General features: G+C 36.0%; 1 protein-coding gene across 1 annotated transcript in view; it reads right to left on the bottom strand.

The window, feature by feature from the left end:
* EML6 (EMAP like 6) overlaps window positions 1–21704 on the bottom strand; it is a 286159-nt gene that overhangs the window by 54146 nt on the left and 210309 nt on the right. The window contains exons 17-23 of the mRNA XM_074206262.1: window positions 16955–17055; window positions 12514–12716; window positions 9949–10060; window positions 9560–9687; window positions 3899–4040; window positions 3145–3297; window positions 2849–2980 (exon numbers count right to left, since the gene is read on the bottom strand). Coding sequence (XP_074062363.1) covers window positions 2849–2980; window positions 3145–3297; window positions 3899–4040; window positions 9560–9687; window positions 9949–10060; window positions 12514–12716; window positions 16955–17055 — 971 coding nt within the window. The remainder of the gene's footprint in view (window positions 1–2848; window positions 2981–3144; window positions 3298–3898; window positions 4041–9559; window positions 9688–9948; window positions 10061–12513; window positions 12717–16954; window positions 17056–21704) is intronic.

Raw genomic sequence — 21704 nt, 5'->3', positions numbered from 1 at the left:
GAACATTGCTAAGTAGCTTTTCAGAAATATTATCTGACTTGATCTTCACAACCAAACCTTCAGTTAGGGGCTATTACCTGAATTGGTTGAGAAAACTGAGTCAAACAGACTTTCAGTGAATTGCCCAGGGTCACACAGCTAATATGAGGGTCATATTTGACTTTGGTTGTTCCTAACTCCAGGCTCAGCATTCTTTCTCCTTACTCCTAGCTACCTTGGCCAAAAAGCCTGCTCACCCTAAACCTAGCCCAAGGTCCTGTGGGCTGAGAACTCAGACTGAAACCAGGATGTCACTCTCAGAGAGGCCACTGAAGACCAAGGGAAAAGTTCAGTTGGAGTCTGGCCATTGGTGAGAAGAACTGAGCCATCTGGTGGTTTGTTATTTTAACTAACTCATGTTGCTGAGTAAGAACTAAGTTCTATTTTTTTTTCTATTCTTGAAGGACTAAAACCTTTGGCACCCTGATTTGGAGTTCTAACTCTCCCAGTCTTGAATGTCCCTGCATATTTTTATATACCATTCTCTCAAAGTCTTATCAAATATGTTCAATAAAAATACCTACCTACATATATAAAATTTGAAAGGGACAGATTCCATATTTATTTTCTGAATAAATTTACTTAGTCTTAAAGCTAATATATTTCTTAATTTGGTACTCAAAGTGCCAGACCAAATAGATCAATGAAAATGGAAATGAAATGACATCCTAGGCAAGTCATTTAACATCTCAATTCTCTAGGCAACACTGAGTCTATATTTCCAGAAAGAGGGACTTTTATGGTTGTTTAGAGCTCCGAACCTAGATACTATGATTAAAACCATACTTTTTTTTCCTGCCTCTGAAAATCCATGGCTGCCTTGCTGATGAAATTAGTGTAGGCTCTTCATCATAATAAGGATTCTTTTTTTTCATGATAACATGACCCATCCAGACTATTCCATATCTGAGTAAGAAAGGAGGAAAAGGGTTAACTCACATCAAATTGAAGTGAATTAATATGGATGAAATTTTTTAGCATCAAAGGGTTTTCTATTTCAAAGACTCCTTTTTACAAATGAGGTTACTAAGATAAACCAGAACCATGTGCAGGTCTACAAGTAGGGTTGGCTCTGGCTCTTCAGGAGGTGGCAAAAGAGTAAGGGAAAAAATTCTGGATGTAGCCAGATTCCAAGACTTGGTTTCTAATCTTAACTCCACCATTTAATATTTAGGGGAGACTGGGTTCATCATTTTACCTCTATGGGTCTCTTCTATAAAATGAGAATGTTGGGCTAGATCATATCTGAAGTCCTTTCCCACTCTAAATCTATAGTACTGTGATTTCAAAACTAACATTATGATATACTTCATTTTTTTTTGATTTTGGAACCAGATTAGTCAATCAAGTTCTTGACTCATCATGTTCATTTCTTAACATATTTCCAGAAAGAGGGACTGAAAATGTTTAATATTACCAAACAATGTTACTTTATAATTTAAATGATGGGTATTCTTAAATTTAGAATCTAGATGATTGGAAAAGTAAGGCAAAAAAATTATTATAAAGTGCTTCATATGCGCTGGTCACTGTACCAAGTGCTTTACAAATATTTAATTTGCTTGACAAGTCCCTTGAACCTATCTCTCTGAAGGCAAACAGCAGATCGATTGAAGCTTTCTCCTAAGACCTGAATTTAGGCTAAGGTCCTGTTCTCTCAAACATGCATGAATGTGATGTGAAATCACCTGCTGTCTTGCTGCATTTTCTAGAATTGCAGTATATTCTGATAGGATGGACTTTGTCATAAGCTTCCACATTTTACCTTGTAAAGTTTGAGACACAGACCAAATTCCTTTAAAATAAATACTATTGCAACAAAGAATCTCCAAAAAAATAAGTTTTAACTGAAAACTCATGTTTCAAGAGTAATCAAATAAACACTTCCCTTCCTATGAAAGACAAGATGGTCACCCTGCAAAGTGGACAACAAACATCCTTCACTGGTAACTGCAAAATCAAAATAAAATGGGGAAGCTCTCCACGTATTGGGTAGACTCTTCTGGTGAACTTAAGGGAGGACAAGGACAAGAGTGGAATAGGTTAGGCAGGTTTAGCTGGGGTATAATCTGCCTTCCTAGAGGGAACATTCAAATTGAAGACATCATAAAGCCATCTTAGTATTCAAAACAACATCCCAATACAACAAATTAACTTGTATTACCCTCTTGGAGTCTGTTATAATGCCAAGACCTGTAATAGAAAACCACTGAGAAATGAACTAAAAATAAGCTTCATTCTCTAAGGGGATAGGTTCACATAAGGTTATTCTTTTGTGGAATGTAGGGAAAGAGGAAGAATCGGAAAGGACCATTCTACAAATGTGCATACAATATGAAAAAAAGAGGCATAGCCTAAAGAAGTGTGGTTATCCAGGACTGGCATAGGGGTAAAAGTAATTCTCTAATTCTCTTCTCCTTATGTAGAATGTGAAAGTGAGAAGAGAGGATAGGAAAAGGCCATTCTACTGGTGGGCAAACAATAAGAAATAGAGACATAGCACTACGGAGGTGTAGGTATCCTGGGCTAGTTTAGAGGTAAAGATTACTTTCTAGTTCTCTTTGAGGGTTGATTGCCAGGGGTTACTTAGGAGCCTAAGAATGATCTGGGGAAAGTGAAAAGAAAAGAAGCACTTTTATAGGGAAGCATTTTCCAGCACCCAAGGAACAGGAGAAAGAGATAGATGGTTACCAGAAACCTTAGCTCTCCTGGAAACTTAATTTCTATCCTCATCTCCAAAAACAGCTTGTGCTTATTTGACATTTCATCAAAAAAGAAGATATTGCCATGGTTTTGAGGAATATTTTACCTCTCGAATCCCAGTCGATATGTGTAATATAACTTGAAGCACCCTTGCAGATACCAACTCTTTTGCTGGTGAGTACATTGTAAATGTCTACAAAATTATCATGGGATGCCACAGCCAGGTATTTCCCTGTGTCTATGAGAGAAAAATAGGCTGTTAGAACCAGATCACTCTATGGGATAATTCATTCCCAAGAAGCAGGCATTTTTAAAATGTAGATACTTCATAATAGAATTCAACTTATTAGTAGTTTCATTATATAACTGTGATTAAAAGAAAGAACTAGGAGATATCTATACCTTTGGAAAATTTGATATCAGAGATCATCTCCTTCCTATGGTGAAAGGAGACCATATCTTCAACAGTATCAGCATTCACAACTAGGAAGCTCCCATCATTCAGTCCAACTGCCAAAGCTTTCCCATCAGGAGAAAAGGCACAGCACCTCCCACCTGAGAGAGGAAATCCAAAGAGTCGTTGTTCTTTTTATTACACAGAACTTTTCTGTCAATGAAACTAGACATCTGAGGAGTGGTCTCAAAAGAACATTGAGTCTGAAGTTCAAGATTGTTTTTGTTGTTGTTGTTGAGTTGTTTTGTTGTGTCTGACTCTTCATGACACATTTGGGTTTTATTTTCAAAGTTACTAAAGTGATTTGCCATGTAGAACTTATTTTATAGATGAGGAACTGAGGTAAACAAGGTTGAGTGATTTCCACAGAGTGAAAGCTAGTAAATGTCTGAGACTGGATTTGAAATCACAGAGATGAGTCTTCCTGACTTCAGGCTCCACACTCTGTCCCCTGTACAACCTAGCTGCTCTGGAGTCCATGGACCTCGGTTCAGATTCTAAATCTCTGAAGATACTTTCTGAGGGAACCTGATTATGTTTCCAGATTTGGAAAAGGGGCAAAATTCAGAAATGTACTCTGGAAAAAGAAATACACAACCCAGTCCATCCTAAAATGGATCATACTATTCTGAATAATACTAATGACATCTCCACAGGACAGGTTTTAGATAGTTCATCAGAAGCACAAAAAATGGAAGTTACCTTTTTTGAGCTTCCGAACAGCCAACATACGATGCTGGGATGACAGTTCCCAGATTCGAAGAGTTTTATCATCACTCACAGTTGCACAGATAGGCAGGAGAGGATGTGCTGCCAGACCCCAGACTTCTCCTTCCATATGCCCCTGTTTGAAAGGAACAGAGAGAGGTGAATTGATTTCATAGTTCTTGAAATTCTACTCCCCATTTTGAGGCTCCAAATTTTGCAGAAATACAAAGATTCCAGACTGGCTCATCTCAACTCTAAATACTTACTAATTCAATTCAAAAGCATTTATGAAGTACTTTATTCTGGACAAGGTCTATGCAAATCCTCTGTTTGCTAATAAGTATGGAACTCAATCTGTTTTCACAGAGTCTACATTTCACTGGGGGAAAACAGAATATACATATACACTGAAAAATAAATTCAACCTGAAGTATACATACACATATATAGACAGATACAATACATGCATATATATTCCACAACAATTAATAAAAGTGGAGAGTTTTGGGGGCCATAGGGAATCATAAACAACACTGAAATCTGAAAAGGTTTCTTGTCAGAGGTGACATTTGAAATGTATCTTGAGATCTAGGAATTTCAAGAGATGGAAGGGAAGAGAAAGATCATTCAGAGCATGGGGGGAAATATCCTAGAGAAAGTCACTGAAGTGAGAAATGGAATTCTTTTTTTATTTTTATTTTAAATTTTACATTTTTATTTATTTACACATTAAAATAGTCTTGTTGTAAGAGTGAACATAATCCCCCCCTCTCCCCACAAAAATAAACCTCACGAGAAATAAAGTGAAAGAAAGAGAAAAAAAATGTGTTTCAGTCTGTGTTCAGATACCATCAGTTCTGTATCTGGCAGGGTGGATGGCATTCTTTATCATAAGTCCATCAGAGAAGTTGCTTCAATATTTTTCCAAAGTTGATTGTAATTCTCTCCATCCATTCCTCCCCACTCCCATTTATTACATTTTCTCTCTCCTTTCCCTCTTCAAAAGTGTGCTTTGGGGTAGCCAGCAGCACAGCCAACAGAAGCCCCAAGCCTACATCCCACGCCAGAGACCCAGCAACCACACAGCCCCATGGTCCTGGACAGGTCACCCAATCCTACCACCTTGCAAAAAAAAACCCTCTCCCTTGATCACCCTCTCCTTTATCACCTACATCCCCCTCCCCTCTCCTGTCCCCTTTCTCCCATCCCCTTCCTCTCTTTTTTCCTCTACATTTCTATACCCTATTGAATATGTATGCTATTTTCTCTCTGAGCCATTTCCAATGAGAATGAAGCTCCCTCATTCCCCCTCACCTTCCCCCCCTTCCATACCATTGCAAAAGCTTTGAGGAATGGAATTCTGAGAAGGAAGAGTTGTGTGTGATTCTGAGGCTATAACCATGGCAGTACCTTCTATTGAAAAGTTTGAAAGACAGGCAAGTTTGGGGGAAAAGATCATGGATTTTGATAAACACTCTTATGTCATAGATGCTGGTTGGATGGGGAGGAAACAAAGACCAAAACAAAACTGTTCCTGCCCTCAAAGAGCTTACATTCTAGGAGTGATGTTGGTAGCAAAATGTACAAAAACAAGAAATTGCAAAGTGAATAAAATAAAGACAAAGTAATTTCAGGAGGGAGAGAGCACTGACAATTGCAGAACATGAGGAAAGAGGAGGAGGTAGAACTTTGAAGGAAAGCTGAGATTCTAAGAGGCAAAGGTGAGGAGGGAGAACCTTACAGGCATACAGCCAACTGTGCAAAGACCTGGAGGTGGGAGATGGAATGGTGTACATAGGCAATAGCTAGTAGGTCAGTATGTCTGGAAGGAAGAAAGTGTGAAAGGAAGTGATATCAAGCAAGACTCCAAAAGTGGCTGATAACTGGACTATGTAGGGCTTTACATGGCAAATGAAAGGTTTTGTGTTTAAGAGAGCTATTAAAGATTTTTCTTTTAGGAAGGCAATGACATGATCAGATTTAATTTTAGTAATATCAGTTTGGCAGCAGTGTAGAAGATGGACTAGAAAAGGAAGAGAATGGAGGTTAGGAGACCAATGGGAAGACTTTTGTCTTTATCTGGAAAAGAGATAATGGGGAATGAACGATATGACCTTTAAGGGTCTTGATAGTTCCCTATGTGTGTGACTCTACATGACTTTCTTTTAAAAGAGAACAATAAAATAGTTCTACACAATTGAAACATTTTTAAGAGTAAATAATGATTTGAATTAGACAACATTTCCATTTGCTAGAATCATTATTTTGCCTCCCATATAAATTTACTTGTACCAATCAAAAGATGCATGAGGTTTGTCTGAATGCTTTCCTTCTATTCATTGGGTTTTCCCTCCACCCCCAGGTGGAATTATTTAATATTGAACAAAGTGTGAAATACAACTAAAAACTTCCTTATATTACTTATGTTAATCTAATTCCTCTTAAGTGTGAATTTTCTATTATATAACAAAGTTGTTTTTAGCTAAGTTTCAACTGGACTTTCCTTATTAAGCATATTTACAGGGTTATCTTTTAGTATGAATTTGATGGTATTAATAAGGTGAAAGGTTCAATTGAAGTATCTTCCACATTCATTTCATTAATAGAGTATGTGTTTTCATATGGTCACAAAAATTTGACTTATGCCTGAAAGCTTTCCCACATTCATTGCATTCATTGCATTCTTTATTATAAATTCCCAGATGTTGAGTACTATATCTTTTCATACTAAAAGTTTTCACACATATAGATCATCTTTCCTATGAATTATCTTATGTTTAATAAGAAATGTATTTCAATTAAAAGATCTCCTATATTCATTACATGCATAGGAAGTCTTTGTGATAAGAACTCTCTAATTTTTCAATAAGATGGAAACATCAGTGATAGGATTTCCCACATTCATTTTATCCATAGGGTTGCTCTTTGGTGTTAATTGCTGAATGTCTAACAAAGTACAATTTCTACTTGAATGCTTTCTCACATTCATCATATTTAGAAGCTTTCTCTGTGTGATTCAAATATGAATAGGGATGATTATGGTTTCTATGTACCATTCTGATAATTGAATTTTTTTATCAAAGTTTAGTATTCATGATATTAATCATTGGGGCAGAAAGTAAAAACTCAATAAATGATTTTTTTAACTATATGCTTTATTTAGATAATAGAAAACTATATATAATTATTTTTTACTTTTACTTTTGATGTTTATTTAGCATAGATACCATTTATATGTTGCTCTTAGAAGAGTAGTTTGGTTGTAGAGATGAATGATGCTCTGCTCACTTCATTCTTGCAGAGATAGGTTCTATATATATTGTCTACAACTGAAGAATATGACTGCAATATGACCCTGTATTCAACACATTAATTAGAATATGTACAAAGGCATGTATGAATAATATGTTCATCAAATCTACAGATGGAGGAGTGAACACATTGGATGACACAGGATCCAAAAATTTTTTTTCAAACTCTAGCTTCATACTATTTAAGTTATAATTGGGTAAGAGGTGGCAACTGGTTCTAGTCCAATGGAATAAAAGCAATGAAAATTCAAATAATGTTACCATTTCATAAGATTCATTATCTGCACAAATTAGGGTCTAACTGCAGAATTTGAGATAAATCTAGTTAGCAAAAAATTTAATAAGGATGAAAGTAAAATCTTAAATGTAGATACAAAAGGGAATTCCATGTATAGAAATATATATATATATATGCAAATATATCCATATATACACATATGTATGCATGTATAGGGAATATTTGTATAGTTAGTAAGTCACCTAAAGAAGATTTCTGTTTTTTAGTTAAGTCCAAGCTCAATTTGAGGTAACAGCATAATAAGGCAGCCAAAACAATTTATGGGTTTTAGACTACTCTTATAAGAGTCATGGTGTCCAGATGTAGGGAAGTTGATAGTCTAGTTGGACTCTGCCCTCATCAGACTACATCCAGAATATCATGTTCAGTTCAGGGAACTATACTAAGAAGGACACTGAAAACTCAAGAGAATGCAAAGGAGGCTGAGCAGTTTCAAGATAGATGATCAGGATAAAGAAGAGGCTCAAGATAATGTCATTAGATTTTCAGTTGAAGGAACTAAGGGTGCTTACCTTAGAGACAGTATCAGGGATCATGGATTTAGAGCTAGAAGAGACATTAGCGATCATCTAATCCAACCTTTTCATTTTATGGATCTAATTTTGGCCCAGAACCATGAAGTACCTTGTCCAAGTTCACATAGTTTAAAGTAGCAAGAAGAGAAGATGCAGAGTACAAAGTATGATAGTTGTTGTCAAGTATTTGAAGGGAAAAGGGAAGATTTAGACTTGTTCTGCATGGCTCCAGTGAGCAGGGCAAGGAGTAATGGGTAGAAATTGCCAAGAGATTTAAGCTTGATAGCAAGGCAAGAGCTTCATAATTAGAATTGGCCACAATTCTTTCAAATTGCCTTTCCTAGGGAATATTTCCTAATATATATTTTTTCTCTCACTTAAGGTCCTCAAGGCTGGATGACCACTTTTTGACAACATTGTATTGGGGTTTCCAGATAGGTACAGTTTGGGTTAGATTGTCAATGAATCTTTTTTAACTCAGATTCTATGATAATTAGATAATTTACATATTGTAAGTCTATTAAATTACTGTTATCTGAAGAGAAATATACAATAATTTCAAGTATACTAAGTATGCTTAAAATATAAAGAAACTATTAATTTAAAAAATGGGCTATAAGAATCTCTCCAAAAAAGACTGCTGTTACCAAGTGCTTTAAGATTTGTAAAGTCTTTTACAAGCATTGTTTCATTTTATCCTCATAACAACCTAAGAGGTTGATGCTATTATTATTTTTATTCCAATTTTATATTTTAAGAAACTAAGGCAGATAATTTAAATGACTTGTCTAGGATCATAGAACCAGTAAGCATCTGAGGTCAAATTTGAACTCGGGTCTTCATGACTACAAATCCAGCCCTCTATTCACATTGCACGATACTTAGCTGCCGCAAGAGAAATTCATAAAGCTAAAAAAGCCATCAAATGGCAATAGATCAATTCTCTGTAAGAGAATCTTAGTGCAAATACATTCAATTGGCAAAGAAAAACTCTAAAATCATAGTTTTAGGGAGATTTCTAATGGGAGAAAATATAACTGACCTACACTTATGCAATTAATTCATAAAGACTGTCATCAAACTTAAAATCACTAAGGTTTTGTAACTTCTATTTCATTGAGATTAGATCTCCCTATTTTGCCCTGGCTAGAAGTGCAGCCTCCCCCAAACCAACAAAAATTGGTAGGGGAGCTTTGATCTATTCTATTTATGGCTTAGGTCAGTTTGCTCCTTTTGTAGGCAGCCTGGTTCTCCCACCCATGGAATCATTTTAGCAGAACAAACTCTATCAACTTAGCCCATTGCAGCTCAGAACTCTTGAGTTGGAGTACCACCAACCTGAGAGTCTTGCAAGTGGCAGAGATTATAGGCATGCATCACCACATTTGGATATCTATTTTAACCTGATGTTGGGTAGTAAGGTGGGGTAGGGAGAGAAATTTAATTCTACCCAGGTGATATATTTGAGACCTCTCTATTATGCAGAATAGTCTTGTAGGAAATTAAGTTATGCCGTATGAGAGTACTGTACCTGAACAAGCAGAGTCATGGGGCCACTCTTATCAATTTCAAGTATCTCTCCATTCTTAGTCCCTACCAGGATATGTCCGTGTCCCAAAGTGATGGCACGAATGGAAGGATTGTCTTCTAAGAGCAAACCTGAGCAGGGTGAGGGGGGGAGAAGAAAGAGTATTTGACAGTATTAAAGATGGAAGGAATAGAAATATTATTGAGAAAGAAAGCAGTTTTTGATCATTTTCTAAGTGTTTGGCCATTACTTCTTTGCCAGTTCTACCAAAGGGCATGAGCTCTGAGTGTGTAGAGAGTGATGAGAGTGGATTTGGGAAGGGTTTTTGAGGTCCATCATAGTGACCATTCATAGAAATGGAACCATTACTACTGTGTATTTACAAGTGGCACCTTTAGAGCTAGTTGATAATGCAGATCTTTTAATAGCGTAAGTCTTCAAGCATCTCTCAAACATATCATCCCAGAGTTCCACAATTCCATCTTTTCCACCTGTTACAAAACCCTGTAAAAGCACAAATGCAGAGCGTGTATAGACATCAATCTTTCAGGATGATAAATTTAATTTATCTTTAAAATAACACATCCATTTGGGAGAGGTCTTTTTTTTGTAAATTTGTCATTTTTTTCAAAGCACATAACAATATTTTTGGTCCCATAGTCACAAGAAATTCTAGTTATGATATTCTACAGAGTTTTAAAAATGCATTTATATTCATATTCAATCCTAGGAGGAAGCATACACATTTCTTATAAAAGCAAAATAGACATTTTGTTATATTAATTTTTTTTTGGCTTTAGCTTCTCATATAAAATTTAAGTGGATTGGCCTGGATGAACCCTTGCAGCTCCAAATGTAGGGTCTTATGGTCCTGGTTGCTTATTAGCATATAATTAAATGTCATCAATTTCCACACTAATTAAAATCAGGATTCATCTTTTGAAAAACTGGCAGGCAAATTGCTTAACAGATTGGTTATTTCTTTTTTGAAAAAGTTATCTTTATTTCTTGATTAAAGCACATGATTTATTGGTATTATCACTAAACTTTACTTTTGGCAACTTACCAGAACACACCAACTGTCCTTATTCATAAGTCATTTCCTTTTTTTTTTAAATTGAAATACCAGGCAATAACTAATTCTGCTCCCTCTTAGATACTCATGCCAAGCATTTCAATGAAGATAGAGAAAATAAAAGAGGTATTGTGGATAGAAAGCTGTCTTTGACACCAGTAAGATCTGGCTTCAAATGGGGTTTTTTGACATACACTGCCTATATGACCCTGGGCAAGTCACTTAACCTAGGTATTCTAGGCAATTCTCTAAGAGACCATGACTATCTGTACAAAATATATTTCTCATTTGGAACTCCTTAATGGGAATGAAATCATAGATCTAGTCCCATCATTTACCAAAAAGTAATACTTAGAAATTTATAAATGGAAAGACTATCATCTTTATTTTTTATTTGGAGTTACTTTCTTAAAGTCAAAGGATATGACAAAGTTCCTATAATTTCTGTGACTGCAATTAAATTTCCCAAGTGACAAAAAAGTAAACTAACATTCCCAATGAACTAGAGAAGAAACCATAACATAGTGGACAGAGAGCCAGCCTTGGAGTCAAGGAGAGAGACCTGAGTTCAAGTTGCTCCTCTGACACAAATTCTTTAATCTTGGATAAGAGATTAGCATACAGAAAACACTGAATACATGTCTGTTGACTTATAGATTCACATTAAGCCTAGGCAACTCTCTAAGACTGTAAGTAGGTGCCAACTTGCCCTGGTAGAGAAGGAAAGGTCCACATCCCTATGATATTGATAGGAAAATTTTTTCCAAGTCTTTTTTTTAAAAGGCATTTTTATCTTTAATAAAAAATAAATGTATTAATAAAAATAATTAATAAAACAGTTATTATAAATTAATATATGGGAATAAATTTTTTAAAAATTAAGACCAACTCCAAATTGGATGGTGGACAAGTAAATGGCAACCCTGAAAACTAGATTCTGACCTGATTGAATCTGAGACTCAAGACTGGCTAGAGTTCTAGAAGCCCTGTGTTGGCTGGACATCCCAGCCAATCAGGATTACAGAATCCATTTTTGCATTCAAAATAGGTGAGATAGATTGCTTGCACAGAGCACTTCAGAGAAATCAGCACTTAGAGACTGGGGCAACTTGACAGTTTGAGATAAAATGCAAATAATCCCAGGATTTCGATTTGGCAGAGACCTTAGAGGTCATCTAGTTCAACTCTTAAAATTTAAAATATGAGGACACTAAAATCTGGCAAGTTTAAGTACTTGCTCAGGGTCACAGAGGTGGCACAGTCAGGAATTGAATTCAGTTCCCCTGCCTCCAGGTTCAATACATTTTTCATTGCACAATATGGTTTAGAGCAGGTAAATAGCAGGAAAGCATGGAAACTTCAATACAGCACTTAAATCAAAGGTTTAAAATTGATGGTCACCCAAGGAAACTGGGTCAGTCTTGTCCATGGTGTTCGTTTTTTTACCAGTTAATGGGAACAATGAGTAAAACAACAGATACTCCTAGTCCTTTCCTTATTCTGTTAAAACAGCTCTCTGAATTGAACTACAAGGTATATAAAAATTTTCGCACTAATTCTTTGACAAAAGACCTCAGAGAAATTTTTTGACTGTGCTTTCTCATACTGCACATAATCTTTTAAAGACAGGTGTTATGCAGATGGAGAAAGACCAAAAAAAATGAGAGACAGGAAGAAACAAAGAGAAAAATTATTTTAAATCCCAACTTTTTTCCCCACTTCCTCCTACTTCCCATCCTGAATGATCAACCTTATACTTTTTCCAAATTCCTAGGCTGTTGGTTTTTTTTTTTTAGTTTGGTTGTTTTCATATTTCTTCCAAATTCCATTACACAATGAGAAAATGTCAATTGGCAACAGACTTTTAAATAATATACTATACCTTATCTAATGCATGCATAGCAAAAACAGGCCCATCATGAGCTTTCACAGTCTTAAGTAAAAGAATATCTTTCCAAATAAAAATATCTCCAGTTGCAGCTCCAGAGAAAACCAGGTCTTCCATTCGTCCATAAGAAACAGACATCATTGTTTCCAATTTCCCAATACTGCCAAAAATTCCTCGTTTAGATGTGAAACCCCCACCTAGAGTTGGAGGGGAAAAGATTTCATAATATTTCTGATGAATATCCTTGATGTTATTATGTAGAAATGAATGTCAAGAGAAAAATCAATAAATGAGATAAATGCGAGGTGAAGAAATTTCTTTTGAAACAGCCTTGAAAATGATAATTTGGTAATCAGAAAGAAATATCAATGGAGGAAATATTATAGGTGTGTATGTTAAGGCAAATTTCAGATGAACTACTATAAGCAAAAATGCTTTATGTGAATTTCTCTATATTTTCATGAAAACTCAACAAACTGAAATGGTAATAAAACAGAATTCTGTACCTATATAGATATGCATACAGATCCCTAATATATATATATATATGTATATATATATATATAAAATATAGTAAAATATATACATTATATGTGGTAGTATATAGAAATATATATGTTTATGTATAGATTTTTTTTAGGTTTTTGCAAGGCAAATGGGGTTAAAGTGGCTCGCCCAAGGCCACACAGCTAGGCAATTATTAAGTGATTGACACCGGATTTGAACCCAGGTCCTCCTGACTCCAGGGTGGATGCTTTATCCACTGCACCACCTAGCCGCCCCCATGTATAGATTTCTATAAAATAAGTATATATGTATACATATCTATATACCTAAGTATGTAGATGTTTATATCTATGTCTTTATATGTGTATAATTGTTAAATTGATTCTATTTCATGAGTAAAAAAGACAAACTTTATATTTTGAGAGGGTATCAATTATTTCATCCTTAATATCACTCTATTCATTTCAATAAGCAATTATTAAATACCTGTTGGGTACCTAGTCTAGGCTAAGAAGTAGAAATACAAAGGTAAAAATGAAAATTGTCTCTACTATTGTGAAACTAATATTCTACTGGGGAGAAACCACATGTACATAGATAATTAAATACAGAATATGTACGAAGTAAATACATGGGAGATGAGGACTACAAATGGGGAAATCAGAGACTTGGCACTTGAATTGAATGTAGAAAGGACTGAAGGATTTCAAGAGGTGGACTTGGGGGAAGGGATTTTCCAAGAATGGGAAGCATGGAGCCTGGACACGGAGACTTGTGATTGAGCCCATGAAGTAGGACAGTTTGGATTGAACAGACTCTCTGAAAGGGATTGATGTGAGACCAGTGGTGCATTTCTCTATTATTTTTCCCCCTCTCATTGAAAGGTTGGAGGGAGGAACAATAAAATCCTCCCCAAATTTCCCTTACTAGAAGACCCTTCCTTTCCCATCAGTTGCTCTGCTTGGTTCTTTTTGACTCCATGAACATTATGCCCCTCTGGAGTATCCCCCCCCCCACCCTTTTCAGTCTCCTTTTGGGTACTGTCTTTCCCCATTAGATTATGAGCTCCTTGTGGGCAGGGATAGTTTTTCTTTATACTTAAACTTAAATAAAGTATTATGGCTTAAAATGTTTTGAATATTCAGTATCTGCAGCACATAAATTGCTTGGCACATTGTAAATCCTTAATAAATATTTATTGGTTATTGAGTTGAAGGCAGACTAAAGAACTTCTAAGGTCAAACAGGGGAGACTGTGTTTTATCCTAGAGGCAAAAGGGAACCATTGAACACAGGAATAATACAGTCAGTCCTGTGCTTCAGGAAAATCATTTTGGCAGCTATGGGGAGGATTATCCCCAGAGAGGAGAACCTAGATTCAGAGACAGCAATTTGCAGGCTTATTGGAAAAATCTGTTTGAGAGGTGATGAGGTCTAGATTCAGGACTCTGTGATGCTAGTAGAGAGGAAGGGAGCAGATACATAAAGAAAGTTTGGAGATAGGATCAATATCACTGATATCATCCTTAAAAACATTAACTCAATACTACATCTCAGAGTATGAGGTTTTAAATTAATTCCCTGAAAGAGAACCTTATCAGGAGAAGAAAAAAGTGCATGAAAGGCCCAACACTAACAACAATGAACTTGATGATACCCTGATGATACCACAGGGTGCAGACCTTTGAAGGCATCTGGGGCATAGCTACCTCCTTAAGTAGTATGGCATGCTCACTGGAGTCTTGATGATTAGGACATATGGGATTTCTAGTGATCGGTTGCCTGAGACACAGGGGAAGAGAGAGACTGTTGTCAGAGGAAACACTGGTTATTTTCTTCCCCTTCCCCTCCCTCTCCTCCTCTCCCTCTCCCTCTGTTCTCTCTTTCTCCCCCTCTCTCTCCTTTCTCCCCACCCTGTAGTGAGAGAAGGGGAGGTGATACAGGAAAGCATTGTGGGGGGTACCCACAGCAAAAGGACATGATATAGAAAATAAGTTACCAGAGAGATGGGAGTAGATCCCATTGGAAGAATCATTCAAACATGCAAAGAGGAAAAAAGCAAACAGGAGTAGAGATTGCCACTGTCCAACGTTTCAAAGATTTTAAGGTTTAGGTTTGAGAAAAGGTCATCAGATTGGGCAATTAAGAAATAATAAGTAACCATGAAGAAAGCAAAGAGATCAGAAGATAGATTACAAAGGACTGAGAAGTGCACCAGTGGAAAGGAAGGAGTGGTAACAAGTGAAGATTTTTTTTCCTGGGTTTTTGTCTATAAAAGGGAGAAGAGACTATAATTTAAGGGTTTAGAAGGATCAAGTCACAGTATTAAAAAAAGTTTTTTTAGTTTTTTTTTGCAAGGCAATGGGGTTAAGTGGCTTGCCTAAAACCACACGGATAGGTAATTATTAAGTGTCTGAGGTCGGATTTGAACTCAGGTACTCCTAACTCCAAGGCCGGTGCTCTATCCACTGCACCACCTAGCTGCCCCCCAATTTACAGGTTTTTTTTTTTAAAGGATAGGAGAAACCTGGGCATGTTGGGTGATGGAGAATAACCCTGTTGATACTAAAAAGCTGAAAAGAGAGGGAGGGAATGCTCATAAGGGGACAATCTGTTGAAAGATATGGAAGAGGATGGATTCACATCCTTGTAGTAAGTGCATAATGTATCTTGAGAGATAGTTCCTAGAAAATACTATATATCAACCCTAGCTCTTACATGAAGGAGAAAGAATTATGAATTTCCTAAGCAGCCTTAAAATCAAGAAACTGGAGATTTCTAGGGCAGCACCATATTTGAATTTGTCTTGTGGGTTATTCTAAATTCTAGAATTTCCAAGTTCAAGACCTTGTGACAGGGAAGGAGATTTCCCGAATCAAGAGAGAACATTGACTACATAGGCAAATCTAGTGAGTTACTCTATCAGTAGTGGTCTGATGGGAATGGGATTCTTTGTTTAGCTGCCCCCCCCCAAATACATTTATCTTCCAGGGGGAATAGAAACCACAGGCCAGCACTCTGACTCTGGGGAAGACTAGTTAGGACTTTGGGGGAAGATACATATTAGACAGTCAAAGAATTGTTCTAATAGTAGCCCCCAAGGACTGCTCCCTTGTGAGGAGAACTTATGGGTTATTTGAAAGTTTTATGAGTTTCTGTTAACTGATGGTAGATTCCTGTGACTCTTTTTTATTTTATGTATTTTCTGTAGGTTGCAAGAAGCACTGTCCTGTATTCAATATTCATTTGATAATTGCACAAGAATTGAGAACTCTATTACTCATATTTGGAAAAACCTATACATAACAGAATATACTGGGAGAATTTTGGTGAAGAAGTTTATATTTAGGCCAACAAGCTAAAGAAATCAGACCCCGGGATTGAACTTGGTCCATGTGAGTCCAAAGATATGAGGGTTACAAATTTAATTATCAGTATGAAGCATGAATAAGAATGAGTTTTCTTCAACTTGAAATCAGAAATTTTAAATCATATCTCAGACACATTATCTTTGTAAGATTATCCAATCCTGTATCACAAAGCAACCCTGCACTCTTAACCTCCCTGGACCTCAGTTTCTTCTAAAGATAATAAAAGAAGCTTATCTCACAGGGTTCTGGAAAGGATTGAATGAGATAATGAATGCCAATACTTTGTGCAACTTAAAGTGTTACAAACAAGTCAGCTATCATTATGATCTGTAAAAACTGTCTACAGACATCATCCATATGGCATTCTAGATACTGAAAAATCCATCATGCCATTTCATTGCTTTATATCTCAAGCAATAAGTTTCAAAATGATATTGGGAAGAAAAAAAAGTCCTCATCCACTTTCAACTGGGATTAGAGAGACTTACTTTCCTCCTCCTCACTACTATCACAAAAATAATGATAAATTCAGACAAATGATGAATTCAAAAGCAGTACCTGCTTGTTGCCAGAATTTGATGTGCTTTATTCCGACAGTAACCAGTTTGTCTACATGATGTGGGTTGCACTTCACTACAAATATCTTATCTTTATGTCCTCTGTAAAAGAGAAACAGAAAAGCTAGGTTGAACAGAGAGAAAAAAAGATTTTTAAGTAAAATCATAAATGGAATATCTTTTTAAATTTCTCACTTCTGGAAATTTGGCCTAATTTTCATTTTGAACTTTATGGATTGTCTATGCTTTAACTTCATCAGATTTTTGAATCATTACACTTCACCTCAACCCTGACATCAACACTCTCCTAATTATGATCTAAACAATGGATAAATAATATCTATCAATCATCATTTTCTATTTTTTCTTTGTTTTATAGATTACCATGTCCAAAGAACATGCCACCTAATGGCCAACCTAGGCTTCACATGGTTAGGATGTTCCTTGGACAACAGATATCCCATCTGCTCTAAGAACAGAAGGTGATATGTGTGGCAATGAAGAGACACACAGTGGAAACAAGTAGTTTGTTCCATATTATTACTAACATGATGTGCACAAAAAGGAGGGCAAAAGTATCATTTCAGCATGTAGAATCAGACTGAGGAAGTGGGCAGGTAAGAGTTAGTAATCATGGGCAGATTGCCTGAGTGCTTCACCAGTACTTGTGGGAAAGCCACCAGTATAGCTATAGATCATTTGGGAAACTTTAAGGGAGTTCACAGACAAGATCTGAACTGGATAGAATAAAAAGTGTAGATTGGTTGCAATCTATACATTGAATAAAAACCCAAATCAACTATATTTTGGATCACAGGTGCCTTTTTCTCATGTAATTGTCTTGTTTAACTTTTGCAGTCTATTCTTAATTTGAGAAGCTACTGATATGTGAATTTTTGACTGCAAAAATAAGACTAAGTGGTGGCCCAAACTCCTATGTAGGATTGCATCAATTTATTAATTATTGCACATTGAAGCTACCATTGTAACTCCCATTTTGGGAGACTTAATAACTGAGGAAAAAAATACATTAAGGGTAGTATAGTACTTCCTTTATGCTTACATGCTGAGATAATGTTTTAAAACATATCTTTCTGTAAGTTCATATACTACATATATATATATATATATGTATATATATATATATATATATATATATACACACATAAAACTGTGGCCTCTTAGCTTGCCTGTTAAAAAAATTCAACAAATTTTCTCCCTATTTTTGAACTCGTAAAAAGCCTTGCTATACAGAATTTCCCCACCCCTCACGGTTTCTTAGAGCATAATAGTGTTTCATCACGTTCATATACCACAATTTGTTCAGCCATGCCCCAATTGATGGGGGTGCCATACAGAATTTTCAACCATCACTTCTATTTTAAAGTAAGACTGACTTTTTCAAGGTCACCCCAGGCTAATTATGAGAAATTGCATAGTTCAGCCCTCCTTTACAGATAACAGTTACTTGTAACTGAGGATGTCAAGGGTATTAATTATTATTTGACCAAAAGAGCAATCATAAATTCACAAAGATTCCCCATGAATTTAGCCATCTGTTCTCTGGCCAAATAATGATCCTAAAAACTTTAAAGGTTAGGGTTGGGGTTAGAAAAATTAAAGTGTCAAATCAAAAGTGAAATTCACCGAAAAACATCAGACATAAGGCTTCTTCCCCACCTCACGTATGCAAGAAGAACCCATGCTCAAAACTGAACTGAAAATTCCCTGCTCTCTGCCTTCCCCAGAACTGAGAACTCTGTCATTGTGGACACATGAAGACTCATCATAGATCCAAGAGGTATTTTAGAGGCAATAATATTCTAGTATCCTTCTCTAAAATTTTGTGATCTAGTCCATTGTGTTGTTATTCAGTTAATATTATCACTAAAAAAGGAAAAGGAGAGCTTACTGTTCACTTACATTCCAAAGTACCCCATTATCTAGTGCTTTATTCCTTTATCCCTCAATCCTGATACCCCAAATGTTCCACTCCAGAACTACTAGCCCCTTCCATTGTGTTCTCTGGAAAACTTGCTCCATAGATTTCATCTTAAATTTTTCCTTTCTTGCATTCATTGAGATTTCTTTCCCTCCTGGTGAGATATTGAGGAAGCATAATGGATAGAGCACTGGACCTGAAGTAAGGAAGATCTCAGTTCAAATTTGACTGCAGATATTTACTGTGTGATCCTCAGTCCATCATTTAACTTTTGTTTGCCTCAGTTTCTCCAGCTGTAATATGATGATAATAAGAGTACCCAGTTTACAGAGTTGTGAGATTGGATGAGATATTTATAAAATGTTTAGCATAGTGCTAGCATATAAGAGGCATTTTATAATAATAATATAACCTATATATATAAATATAATTATATAATTACATAATTATATAAATTTTTATTTCCTCCCCTCTCCCCATGACTCAGCTTGTCTCCCCCCTTCTATACTGGTTGTACTTTCACTAATCTCCCTCCACAGGGATCTTGGTGGAGGAGGTAGAAAATCTCTTGCTCTTCATGGTACTTCTCGACTCTCCCTCTCCCATCATTACCTGTAATCTTTCTTCTTTTGAGAGTCACTCAATCCAAATTTATCACTCAAGTCAAGATTCTTGTAGTTGTTATCTGTGGAGCCCTGGAATACTCTCCTTTCTTCCTCAGCACCTGACTCACAGTCTTTCTCTTTTCTCCAGTCTTACTTTCATACTAGGCTAGGACAACATATATATATTAATACTCTTAAACATCCTAACTTTCTAATTCCTTATTTTACTCATTTTCCATGACTCTACTCGCCTTGGTAATACAAAGAGATGATGATATCTTTAATGTTGCTGTCACTCACAGCTGTTCCATATTCATGAATTCTGAAATTCCTTTATGCAAGCAACATCTTTTATCAGTTCATCTTTCCTTTTGTCTTATGACTTCCAATCCTGTTCTTTATTTCTACTGTGACCTCCAATCCCCCTACCCCCAAGTTATCATACACCTACTGATTACAGTAGTAAAACTAAACTCTAAATCTACACTCAAATTTTTTGTTCCCTTATACTATTAATCATCAGCCCTTGCCAAGCTCCAACTTTGGATTAATCCTACCATTTATTTTCTCTATTTATGTGTTGCTATATGAAACCCAAGAAAAACCACAAAACTGTCTTTATTTGATCTACTACAAATTTCTGTTTAGTAATCTCAACTAGGCCCTTACTTCAACAAGGCAATCCTTTTGTTAACCCACTCCTCCCCAATTGATTCACCATCCCACTCATCACTGTAGCTATTTGAAAATTTTCCATCCTTTCTCAAGTGTCCTATGCCTTGCCCCATTTCCTCTTAGCTAAGACCCGGATTCCTACATCATTAAAAAAACAACCCCTTCTTTCCTCCTCCATATCTCCTCCTTTACCTTTGCCTCACATGAAAAATGGACCTTCTCACCAAGGAAACTCTTCTATACAAACCTTGAACCTATATTATCCCATTTCCTCTAACAGATTACTTCCTCTAACATACCCACTCTTTCACTCTTTTCAACTTTTTCCTATTTATTAGCTATTTTCCTGTTACCTTCAAAAATATCCATGTTTTTCTCAACCTTAAAAAACAAAAAAGCAAAAATTTCACCTCATTTAACCATCTTTGCTAGTTATGGTTAGTTTTTGCTGGACAGCACCAAGATGGGGGATTTTCTCTTCTCCCTTTCATGGCTAAACCCCTTGAGGAGATCATTTACAAAACAGTATATACATGTCCCCTTTAATTCTCTTATGAATCCCCTGCAATCCAGCTTCCATCCTCATTGTTCAACTGAAACTACTCCATATAAAGTTACCAAAGATTTTTTAATTGCCTTTTCTCGATTCTTATCCTTCTTGATCTCTCTGCAGCCTTTTTTTTTTTAACAGGCATCCTTTATATCCTTCCTTTCTAGATTCTCATGGCACTGCTTTCTCCTGTTCTCCTATCTATCCTACCTATTTGACTATTTCTTTTCAATCTCTTTTGTGGGATCTTCCTTCAGGACACACTTATGAATCAATCTTTTCTTGACTTTTCTTCTCTCCTCTTCTCTATCTCTGTTATTTTGATTAGTAATCTCACAGTTTTCTTGAGGGATCATCTATCATAGATCATATTCTCAGGTCTATTTACCCAATCCTCTCCTATCCTGTAATTAGCTGCCTACTATATGTATTCCTTAAATCCCACACCGCTGAGACAGAAGTTATTATCATACTCTCAAAATCCCCCATCTTCCAAAAATTCCCAATTAATGTCAGAACATCACCATTTCCCCAATCTTTCTGGCTTGCATTTGCAACTTCAGTGTGTTTTTTTTGACTCCTCATTTATTCTCATCTTACATATCTAATCTGATGCCAGGTCTTATCCCTTCACAATATCTCTTGTATATGTTCCCTTCTCTCCACTTACATAGTCTCCACTTTGGGACCTCAGGTATCAAAATGATCTTAAAGTAAATCTGACTTTTCAACTCAAGAAATTACAGTTGCTCCAGGATTACATATAAAATCCTTTGTTTGGTATTTAAAAACTCTTTACAACTTGTAAGTTTCCCCTCTTCTTATATTCTACCCTTCCATGTAATTCATAGATCCAGCAACAATGGATGGTAGCTGTTAAAACACAATACTGGCTAACACTGAAATAAGAAATGCATTTTGCATCAAAGAAAATTTAAATTTTCCATTATTTTAATGACTAGCCACAAATCTGATCTGA

This window comes from Macrotis lagotis, chromosome 1, assembly GCF_037893015.1.
Source record: "Macrotis lagotis isolate mMagLag1 chromosome 1, bilby.v1.9.chrom.fasta, whole genome shotgun sequence".
Classification (NCBI taxonomy): domain Eukaryota; kingdom Metazoa; phylum Chordata; class Mammalia; order Peramelemorphia; family Peramelidae; genus Macrotis; species Macrotis lagotis.
This window is presented reverse-complemented; position numbering and strand designations above follow the sequence as displayed.